This window comes from Ciona robusta, chromosome 7 (assembly GCF_009617815.1).
Source record: "Ciona robusta chromosome 7, ASM961781v2".
Lineage (NCBI taxonomy): Eukaryota > Metazoa > Chordata > Ascidiacea > Phlebobranchia > Cionidae > Ciona > Ciona robusta.
In genome coordinates this window covers 815662-827730 of record NC_143241.1, presented here as the reverse complement: position 1 = coordinate 827730, position 12069 = coordinate 815662, and the positions used below count along the sequence as shown (strand labels likewise).

Genomic DNA, 12069 nt, shown 5'->3' with positions numbered 1-12069 from the left:
TGTCTGTAAGTGAGTATACCAATGGTATACAACGTACAACTTTGTTATGTGATTAGCATTGATATTATAGATTTAACTGAACTTTATCTAAGTCATTCCTCTCTGTATATTTGATCGTCACAGTTTTTGCTACAATATATGATTATATGCTGTGACAAGTATGTTTTATTTGACACTTTCATTGAAGTATACAACTTATTCGTACCTTGTTTTAACAATGGTCGTATTGCTGTTAATTTCCCTCCCTTCGTTTTAATTAATCTGATCTTCGTTTGTTTGAAAGCAAAACAAATAAAGATTTATATTGTTTTATCGTATACCAGTTATTGCTGTAGTGTTGATTTTAAACATATATGGCCACGACGAAAGTTTCATTCGCCGCCAACGACGAAGAATGTACGCACGAAGTCGCGCAATGCACCCCATATACCCCGGGTCGCAATCGAGTATCTCACTGAAGCCTCTATGAAACGCCAAGTGCGAGACAGGCACGTGACCAACGTCACCGGGCGTTGTAATAGTTGAAGCGTGCTATATGGCGGCGAAGCATGAGCCTTATACCCGGTTCGCGGAGATCATTTAACGGCAATGTTTCAAACCTGTAATCTCAGGAAAGTCAAAGGGTTTTGGTGTTGCTGAACAAATGGTCCGTGTAATAATGAAACAGATCTTCGATAGGCAGATACGCGTGTGAACTAAGTTGTCAGTATGTAAGTGTTAAGTTTCGTGGCAGTAACAAATTACCTGGATTTCCCCTACAGTGAGTATTAGAATCAAGGAATAAAACATCGGTACTAAGTATGACTATAGTGCTTTGTAATAATATGAAATATGTATATTGGTAAAATAATAAATCGCTATTCTGTCATATTTGTACAGATTATTACACAGCAGTCTGTGGGGTAAGATGGGATACCGTTAGCCCCTAAATGCCATATTATCTGTTTTCTAATCGTGTTTTGAACAATTAGCCACACAACAATTTAAATTTACATAGGATATTCTTTTTGTAGTGGTTTGTGTGGTGATGCTGTGACCTTGTATTTTTGCAGCAAGTAATCGCAATAACTGTGTACCACGCAATGCGTGCATAAGCCCCTTGGTTGTCTCGCTTGAATTGTTGCAAGGTATTAAATACATGGGCCACTGTACAAAGGGAAAAATGTAAATATTTATCGCGATATAGTATAAACAGAAACACCTCAAAGGTTTACAGATTTATTTATAAACTTAATATTTCCCATCCTTAGTACTAACCCTCCACCATGATACATTACTACATTATAAGATCAATATACCAACACAAGCAAATCTGACAAAATGTCAAAAAAATTAATGACGTCAGAGCAAATCTCTATTTTTCAAACATTCCTTTCCATTTAAGATCAAATCGTATGAAATAAGCGTTTGGTAATATAATGAAAACCGCAGTGGTTTTAAGGCGTATATAGTACAGTGGGGTAAGATGGTATACCGTTTGCATAATATCCCGTATTTTCTGATCGTGTTAAGAACAATTAAAACCGCTTGTTACTCCATTCCGTTTAAATTTTTGTGCAGCAACAAAACGTAGTTGACAGTTTTACTCAAATAGTTTTTACTCGTTGTCCAATTATATTTGTAACTGTATTCGGAGAGATCAAAAATATTTTATGTTTTAGTTTGTTTGTCGCCCCGCCAAGTTCATAGCACACCCTGTGGTTCTTGAAGTAATTAACTTTCTTTACAAATTCAAACTTCGATCCGTAACCTCCTTGCTACACCGCACATGAAAACGTCAACCCAACCCGCCGGAGATTGAGGTTCAATCCGCATAGTTCGAGTCACGCAACATAGGTGACAGCGAGGGGCAGAAGTTCTAACCCAGCAGCACACAGCGTTTGGTAGTGGGTTTGTTATGCAGTCAAATATTCGAAGGTGTAGTTACTTATAAAAGGGGCGTACTAATGAAAGATATAAGCGCCTAAATAATATTGGATAAAATTTTGTTAATCAATGTTTCGTAACTTGATGTTTGTCTTAATTTGTCTAAATCGGAAATTTAAAAGTAATTAAAGCCTATAAGATTTTGGTTTCTAATATACAGAATATTATTATTTAAATATTTGTGGAGAATCAATATAGGAGTTTGGGGGCATGGTGATATAGTTTGTAATTCGTTATGTAATAAAATCGTATATTAACTTTGTTTCCATATCCACGCATATATATAGTAAGTATTACGATTTGGTTACAACGTGGCGGAGAAAGGAACAATTGCTTTTTTGCTTCGTTCCGTATAACGAACTTGAATAGCCTGGTCTATTCGCCTTGCTGCCAATATAAACATCTGCTGCCCGTTACGTATGAGGGGCTGGGTTTGTCGCTTCCTCTTATTTTGATAAGGTATTGCTTCCATGGTCGCACCAGAAAACCCTTTTCTAACAAACCATATAAAAAAGCTTTGTGTTTCGTATACCTGCCGTTATAGCCACCATGGTTACGTGGCGTTAGAACAACTTGAACACAAAAGCAGACACACGTGAATGTGCGAGCTAATGTTTTCATAAATAATATACTTAAAGCGGTGTACGCGAAACTTTAATTATTCTCATCTTTAGATAACTGGAGAGTCGCAATAGAGCATATAGCTAGTTTCCGAGGTATAGATATGGCGAAGCGGGTGTAGCAGAAATATACGTTCTTATCTTGTAACTAGGTAGTCTTAACCCCAGCGTGTTTTAATGCCAGGTGTAGGAATGTAAATGAACGTAATCCGCAGGTGTGAACGTTTGAACTGTTTTAATACAGACTTGCTACAATCGTGCGTTAACTTAATGTTGATATGAAATACACCACAATAAGTATTAAGTTATGTTGCTATATACGTGCCTATGAGCAATTAGCAAAGTTTGCGTATATAGCTTCAATGTTTGTTTTTTTAAATTCAGCCAAATGGTATATTGTGAAACTTGTACGTGTAAGTAGGATCTTGTCGTAAGATCCCCATTGTTACACTAGGCTCGCCAAGTTGGAAAATATATAACTGTCCAGTGCGTGTCGGAGAGTAATTTCATGTTGGTGACATTATACTACTGTCATGGAGTTGCTCTCTTATTAGCGCTGAGGCCAAACAGCACCTACCGACTTCCCACTATAATTTACATATCGGGTATTACACAGCAGTTTATATATAGAAGGGTGGGGGAAGATGGGACACCTTTTCATTCTATTTATATATTTATTGAAATTACATTCAAACAAAGGTTGGTTGTAATTCTTTTAATACATTTTATTAAATACAAAACACAATTAAATCCGTGTTATAACGACTGTCGTTGCCACGTCACGCAAAGATAAATAAGTTTCATTCATCCTTTTCGAACTTACCCGCACTATAACCACTTTATACATCATGTAAATTGTAAACTATTAATTTCAATTTGTCCGATTTGTAAATGCACAAACACGCGGATTTATGATACAACTACAACACGTTTTAACTTTATTAGAATTGAAGATCTTTGAACTTTGCAACGATTTGCGAACCGAGACTATTACTCGGTTCTCTGTCTATTTGATCTTTCAACTTTCTTATTTTATCTTCAAGTGAATCCCCATTCTGGTTTGCAGGGGCGGTTATTGCGCCAATATCGAGCAAGAACACCAGATCGTGTCTTCGAATCCTAATGAACGCTGCTTTCAGACACCCCGTGATTTTTTCAGGGGCTGTGCGATCACGCCACCTAGTGAGCATCATGTGTGCTTGTGTGTAAAGGTTTTGTGAACTGCTTGCGGATGCGATAATTTGTGAAGCCTTTAAAAAGAAATAAATATCAACTAAGAAAAGGAAAACCTAATGGTTATAGGCAACATTTAACCTTCAATGTCATTCACTATATCAGGTTACTAATAAGGTTTTGTATTATGGAAAAGTGGGGTAAGATGGGACATCAATTTATTTACTTTTTTCATCACATTTGGTAGTAAACAAACATTATTTACAGAATTATACAACCGAAGCCTTGCGCTCTAACAGAACGGTGTCCCATCTTACTTCACAGTACTAAATATTATATCAAAGCGCGCATAAATATGCGTTTAAATTTTACCTCTTCTGGTATAAATCCTAACGCGTAAGCCAGTCGTTTCCATTCTTCTCTTGCTAATATTTGTCGAGCCAGGAAACTTATTTTTGAGTCGGATAATGTCATCTTGCTCGACTCGTAAGGTGGCGCTATAACATCGCTGTTTTCTGATATTAGTTTCAACAACTCGGGAAGTAATGTGGGGTCTTTTTGATTGGTTTTATCTGGTGAAGCTGAAATAATATACAGAATATTATAGTTGTATTATAATAATATGTATGCCCATAATATCTGGGGCAAAGAGACTAATATAAATCCGGCACGTGGCAAATGGTTAGCGTGCTTGACTCAGAAATCTGGGTTCGAGACTCAACGCTGCTATTATTGCTGTCATACGAGGGTAAAACATTCATTCAAAATCTATTATATATGCATTCCGATAAATATGTTTAAGGACGTGCTGTTTTAGAAATGCATTTGGTTATGGTGCAATGATTGTACTGAATCTACTTATATCTTACAAATATATTAAACACAATTCATACCTTTAATAGCCAACTCAAGACCAACTTTTAAAGCCAAGTCGTGTCTCCTTATCCGTTGGAGGGCGTCGCAGAGTCGAGGCAGAATCTCCTCGTGTGACGTCAGACCCCTCCATGTCTTTAACATTAAACTACACTGACTGTACGAGTTCTGTGCCGAGCTTGCCCTTCCAGTAAAGTGCGCAATACCCTGGATATGTAGAAAATAATGCAAAATATACCTGAGGGATGAGTTTAACTTGTGTATCGGGTAGTCGTTATTTATAACACGTGTGTTTTGTTCCATACACCCCATGCCCGCTTTCGAGTTACCGCTTATGTAACTTCGTAGCAATAATTTATTTGATGTTTCCTATGTTTAATATATAAGCCTGGCAATATAGTCAATGAATCAGGGAACACTGGATTGCCGTTAAGTATCTTCCGCGAATACACATATACCCACAATAGGTTAATCGTGATAAGTAGATAAGTTTACCTGTGGTAGGAAGCCCAAAGCATAAGCAAGTTTGAGCCACTCGTTAGATGCAAGAGCTCGTGATAGATTGCTGATGGTTCGATTCGAAAACACAATTTCCCTTTCAAGATCTTTGTTGTTCTTTCTTTTCTTAAACTTTCTCTTTTTATTCATTTTCTTTTCACCGATAATTGAACTTCCATTTTCTTCAATTTTCTCTTCTATTTCATCTTCCTGAATATCTTTACGATCTTCATCTGTTAAAGTTAAACATCATACACATCTATATAAACTATTCAATTCAATATGACTAGCAAGATTGATACCGTTAGCTCATATTATCCCGTATTTCCTGATGGTGTTTTAAATTAACAAACCCTCCTATAGAATCACGACAATACAGTTATAGGATTCTGTAAATATTCTTTGTTTTTTTTTTATAAATAGAGAATATAAACACCTTTCATCTTAGTCTAACGTACCAGTTTAAACAAGAGATCACAGATCTAATGCATGAGCACGGTATAAACTAATTAGCATATTATTAATTAACCCTATCACTACAATGATCGACTGAGATCGATCAAAAACAAATCAAAAGTAACCAACAAAGCGGGTTTCAGTCGCCATTGGTGACTCTGGAGCAGTAGATAGAATACATTTATTCGTGTATTATAACTCATTAAACTTAAGACAAGCAGTAAACTAAACGAGCGAAGAAACGAGAGACGCGGTGTTTATGCCGAAGCTGACGATAAGAAAAAAGCACTCGTCTACGCTTCGGTGCACACACGCTAATTGTGCGGTTTAAAATCTGAAAATTTAGCCTAAAAATTATAAATATAGTAGGGTGGGAAAAGATGGGACACCTTTAGCACATAATATCCAAATACCCTGATCGTGTTTTGAAAAATTAACAACGGTCTATATAGGAGCCACGAGGATAAAGTTTTATAAAAAATCGTTGATTGTTTGTTTACTACCAAATTGGAGGAGGAAATAGATTGAAAAAGTGTCCCATCTTCCCCCACCCTACTATATATATTACGATTTGATTTCAATCAAGTGATTAAAGAAAATGCTAGAATTGAGAATTAGGATAAGTGCGGAAAAAATCGCCCTATCAACAACAACAAAGCCAAGAACAACTGTTCGACGAAAAAGGATCTATATGACCACTACCGTGCTCAATAAGTAGATATTACTTAAATGTGCCAGTTCCGCTATCGTTGCTTCTTTCTTTGTATTTTCATCCGACTTTCCCTTCTTCTTGTTTTTATTCTTGCTTTTATTTGCGCCCATTTTTCTGCGAATAAAAGTTCCAACATAAGAACAGCTATATAACCCATATAAAAACATACTCACCCTGCCTGCGCTGAACCCACGTCAACTGATGGCTCGAACACCATAGCGTGAAATTTAAAGCCCAGATTGTTCCAAAAGCCAATTCAGTGTTTCCAAAATAAAAAAAATATTTATTTAAAAAAACTAAAATAAAAATAAATAAATGATATATTTGCCTATCTTGTAATTTTCTTCAAATGTTAAACATTATGTAAAATGTTACGGTAAACACTGCTGACTTGTGATACGATCGGTTTAAATACCCACAAACAATCATAGCTATGTAATATGATCTAATTTGTATTGTGTCGAGGAACGAAACCGAAGCACAACTTTCTTTAAACATTAGCTTGTAGCACGCTGTACACTGACACCATATAAAGATATGATGTACCAAACCAACAGCTTGCTTTCTTCGGTATAAGGAATGTCTTTTATGCAGCAATTGCTTTAGTGCTATTTTTTTGCAAGCAATTTACAAAACTTCTTACACATAAATTCTTTCGTTTATTTAAACATAAGTAAACTACCTTTTTCTTTATACGTTTGCTGGAAAAGTAAACATTAATAAACACAAGCTAAGAACTGCAGTTACAGCAAAGCGCTTCTATACCACTGACGATTCGAACAATGGTAGCTTATGTACACACGCCTCAATACCCGAGATATTATTCTTAGTTGAATCTGAAGCACAAAACAAACTATTTGTACGTTTCCTGTGCTCGGTCATTACATTTAGTCGTGGTTAACGCCTTGCTTTTAGCCCAGAACATATACGGGTTCGAGGCTTATCGCTGTTACCATTATTGTGGTCGCATATGGGTACGCTGTACACTTATAACGACCATTGCTTCAAGCCATTTTGAACCATGAGGTTTGTTAAAATTGTATATCAAATACCAAGTACGGTAGAGTACGGTTTGCGGATCAATGGAAACGCCTTCATGTTTTGTAAGGGAGTGTAGGTAGGTAAAGATACTCCCTGTAGGTATCGGTATAGCTGCAATGGACATGCGGATTAGCTGGTTAAATCACTTTATGTTAAAAAGTAAAGTATAGAGGGGGGAAGATGGAAATGCCCAATATTTCTAAATTTAAAATACATGACGGTTTTTGGTTGGTACCACGAATTAGTACTATCATCTCTTTATTAATTGACAACAATTCAAAAAATGCTAATGATATCTTTAGTAGACCATGAGGTATGATAGATGAAAAGTGGGTATTCAGTTTTTACTCGGCGCCCCCTTGCGCTTCGTTACCTTTTGGGGTACTGTCACAGAAATAAAAAAGAGTAGAACGCGCAACTTTCCAAAACCGTGATATATTCTTTTTTCTATTCACGTGACCGCCAACTCCGTCCCCATTTCCCTTCGTCTCCATTGTAAAAGATAGGCGCATAGTATTTTTGGACGGTTTTAGCTGTTTCTTTTAAAAACTACACCAACTATTCAAGTTTGTTAGGCTGGTTTAGTTATTTGGTACGTTAACGCTTACAGTTTACGACTTGTTTAGGAAATTTAATTATTTAAAAAAATTAATTAAAAATTTCAAACAAACGTTTTTTTAGAAATATATATGTATTAGGAAATAGTTTTTTTACACAATAACTTTAAATTAAGTCAAAAAACGAAGAAAAACTACACAAAACGTCATCGACTCCATTGACTACAATAGTAAACGGGAACGACCCGCGAAAGAGAGACAGTGTATCGTGCTCTCTCCTTTGCCGACATTGGAGATGCGCCTTCTATTCTTTTTTATTTCTGTGGGTACTGTATCTCTAACTAGCCCGATAGCGGTCGAATAGGCTACCATTGCGCTGCTGTCCGATTGCCTTGCATTAGTTCTGAGCTGGTCACTGGGCCTAACCAATTGCCACGCCTTAATTGGAGATATAGTTTAAAATGCGTCGGTGGAAAAAGCTGAAACTGTTTCAACTGCTGATGTTGTTTATAATATGCGCGTCCTTGTGGTTGTATTATGTTCGGTATCGTAACGTGGACAAGAAAATTGTTACGGTTAGAAACATTACTGCTGTGAAGTTCAGTTTCGAAGATGAAAGAGACAATATTAGAAGCTTTAACTTGCATAATGACAAAGTTATTATGAATGCATTAAACGCCGCTGCTGCAAATACGAACCAAAGCACAAGTTTCATGGATGACATGCAAAGAAGAGGTCTTGTTATATTGACATCCATGAGAACAGGTTCTTCATTCACCGGGCAACTATTTAACCAAAATCCTGATGTGTTTTATTTCTTTGAACCTTTATTTCCATTGCAAGATAGGTAAGATTGTTATATTATACTTGTAAGTATAAAAAAGTTTGTACTTAAACAAATTAGTATATATATATTACTATGTATTAATCTGTAAATAGTTTTAATTCACTAACAGATGTGATGTCAATCTCCAAGAAAAGATTTCTACTTTAGTTAGTGCATTGACTTGTAAGATGAACAAAATCGTGGAAATTATAGAACATAGTTTAAGTGAGGCCAAGAGTTTGGTTCACAAATCATCTGATAAAGACCATCTTAAACGTAGAATAACTAACTTGATGAAATGCAAGCAATCATCGGTGTGCTTCAGGTCAGTTGTAAGTCATTGTTGTTATCATTATAGAGGTGTGTGGGCCGACTGAAACTTATGTTTAACCTGGCACTTTGGTTAAAGGGGTTAGATACCTCACGTCCCAACCAAAGTATTCTGGATTTGATGCTTGTCACTGTTGCATTTGTAATTTTGTGTGTGCAAGACACTTAACGGAACTGTTCCAACCCAGTGGTCACTAATGGAAGGTCTAAATTATCAGCTGTGTAAAAACTTACTAAAAAGTTTTACCCACAAAGTTATATAACGACCGTTGTTACCAGGCCACACAAATATAAAGAAGCTATATTCATTCGTGTTCTTTTATTGAGTTTATAATAATGTACTTATGTAAAACCAATAGAATAACACGAGTGCTTTTTATTTTGACAACATGTTTTTTAAAGTGTATGACACAGAGGCTTATAATTATATCAGCTTTAAATCTGGTTGTCTTCCTTAACTAAGTGACTTTATCTAATGCGGCATGACACTGGGTTTTATTTTTGGTTTTAACCCGCAAAAATAATAGTTACTGTTGGTTGACAATAAATGTTTATATTTTTACCACAGGTCCAGCACTAAAGCATTATGTACGAAAGATTTGTGCCCATCTACCAATACATGTTCGAAATGTAACAAGCACCCAACTGTGAGGCAGATAGAGATGAAATGTAACAATGCCCATTTACGAGTCATAAAAACCGTTCGAGCGTGCCATTTAGATCATTTAACAAGGTTTTGATCTCATCATTATTTTTAGTTTATTTATTTAGTTACCGTTATATTTTATATAGAATTTCGTTTTTAATTACATATAATTTAAAATTTCATATAAAGTCAACCAATTTTAATTCAAACAATAGTGTATTTTTATGTTATAGTTTGGTTACATTTGGCAAATACTATTGCTAATAAACATTGTTTTTTGCAGTGTCAGGGCAAAAGTTGGTACAAGTTTTAAAATCATTCACTTGGTTCGCGACCCCCGCGCCACTGCGTTGTCACGACTACGAATGCATTTTGGACGTGGGAATATAACCAAAGAAATGAAAGTCAATTGTAAATTTGACGCATCTAACTTAGAAGCATTTAAAAACAGAAGATCGAATCCGAATAATAAATGGCTACAAGGCAACTATATGGTTGTCAGGTAATGCATTCATATTGATGCTTTCATTGTGCAGGTTTCTACATTTCTTCTTATTTATAGCATAAATTTTCCATGTAACATCTTAGTATAATGGATTGAGGATAGTAGTAAATTTCAGCTTTAGAACTTTTTATATTACTGGACATCATTTAAAGTGGTTAAAGCAATCCTAATCAAGGTCTGCTGTTTATTTTACCGTTGCTTGGTGTTAGAAATTAGTTGTTGCAGTTAAGTAGCTGGCAAGGTTGGCTATTTCATGGGTTTAACGAAGTGTCAGAGACAGAATACAGCAAAGTGCTTGTTTTATTTTCAACACAATCATTAAAATTTTTATTTAATCAAATTATAGCAGTGTGTATTTCTGTATATCATTGTCATTATATTATTTGCAGATATGAAGATATTTTAACGGATCCCAAAACAGTGTTAAAGCAAATGTCAGCATTTCTTAATAGTGGAGTTTCCACAAGTCTTAATTTTGAGCACAAGGATGTCCTTGATTGGTTGCAAAAAAACACCCAAGCGACAGGGAATGGCATGTACAGCACGAAGCGAAACATTACACAACAAGCTACTAAATGGAGGGGTGACACAAACCTAACTATGGTACTTAACATACAGTCAGTATGTGGACACATGATGGACTTATTTGGTTACCATAAAGTTAAAACCATCGTTGACTTATTAGACACCTCTGTGGATCTGTTTCAAGATATTCCAAATTATTATAATTAGGCATACCACACAGTGTGCAATTCTAACTTTAATATTTCTAACTATTTTTATATAACCATGCAGTGCTATTTCGACCTTACCTACGCATCACTGACCTGACGTTTCTACTTTTTTATTTATCTTTGTTGTATTACTTGTACTAGAATGAATGTCAACCAGAGTTTAGTTCTCAATTTTTATTTTATTTTTTAGTTAGCAACAAGTATTACAAAATCTTTTTTAATCTTCAAGTGAACAAATATTAAATGATTTTTAAGGTTTTATACCCCCTGTGTTTCAATCGCTATTCAATTTTATACCTTTTTAAAATAATCACAATACAAAAATTAAACACAAAATCGGAATAAAATACTGTCATAATCCCATAGATTGTGAATGAATGAACCTAATGAATGTAAGTTGCATTAGCTTTTGGTAGGCTCGCACGAAACGTATGAAACCACACTAATGTTATAACGACTGTCATTTTCCAGCCACGTGAGGACAAAGCAAGTTAATTTCATTCATATTAAAAATACTTAGACCAAATTTAGAAACTAAAATTTGAGAAAAACTACCATTTTAGCTTGCTGGGAAATATTACGTCAATATCATAATCATGCCGTCGCAATATTTAATGCATATCAACAGATGGTCGTTCATTTATTTCGGCTCTAAACTGACATATTGGGTAACACGGTAACTAATAAAAAATACTTATACTGATGCAGTTTCGAAAGATATACAAGAGCTAGTTTATTTATTATCAACCGTCAGAGGGCGCTACTGAGCATTATACGAGCATGTGAGACGCGAGTTTGAAATCCAAAGTCACTACAACGTCTCATATTAGACAGATGAATGTAGTGGCGTGTGGTCGTATGTGAGTGGTACTACATTGTAAGCGTATATGGTTGTGTTGTACGATTTGCTTCATGCTGTAAGATTCATCGTTTTATATGGCTTCGTATTTAGTTTTCTATTGAGTTAGTTTACTTCGTTTGTTAGTTTTGCAGCGCTTATGTAGGGCGTCATGTGTAATATTTTGGTATGTTAATAAATTCTTGTGGCATTCTCAACGTGTGCTTTATTAGTATCGTGTATGGCTTCGGCCACGTAGTGAATTAGTTCTTTGTATTAAGGTTCATTACTAAGAAGCATGTATGTATGTTTTTGATACCACTACAAGTTTCGC

General features: G+C 35.4%; 2 protein-coding genes across 3 annotated transcripts; one reads left to right on the top strand and one right to left on the bottom strand.

The window, feature by feature from the left end:
- Nucleotides 1-3242: 3242 nt before the first annotated feature.
- On the bottom strand, nt 3243-6597 carry LOC149733269 (uncharacterized). Of its 2 annotated transcripts, XM_089880587.1 has the most exons (6): nt 6432-6597; nt 6272-6372; nt 5088-5323; nt 4613-4799; nt 4092-4300; nt 3243-3796 (listed from the first exon to the last, which is right to left on the bottom strand). In XM_089880587.1, exons 1-6 carry the CDS (start codon nt 6473-6475, stop codon nt 3488-3490), a joined length of 1086 nt encoding a protein of 361 aa, XP_089736713.1. In that variant the 5' UTR covers nt 6476-6597; the 3' UTR covers nt 3243-3487. The 2 variants fall into 2 exon arrangements, with proteins under 2 accessions (XP_089736713.1, XP_089736712.1); XM_089880586.1 differs by lacking the exon at nt 6432-6597 and having other exon boundaries at nt 6272-6425.
- Nucleotides 6598-8010: 1413 nt separating this feature from the next.
- Nucleotides 8011-11260, top strand: LOC149733268 (carbohydrate sulfotransferase 3-like). Its single transcript, XM_089881230.1, has 5 exons — nt 8011-8703; nt 8813-9007; nt 9581-9745; nt 9942-10160; nt 10553-11260. Exons 1-5 carry the CDS (start codon nt 8318-8320, stop codon nt 10893-10895), a joined length of 1308 nt encoding a protein of 435 aa, XP_089737356.1. The 5' UTR covers nt 8011-8317; the 3' UTR covers nt 10896-11260.
- Nucleotides 11261-12069: the final 809 nt, after the last annotated feature.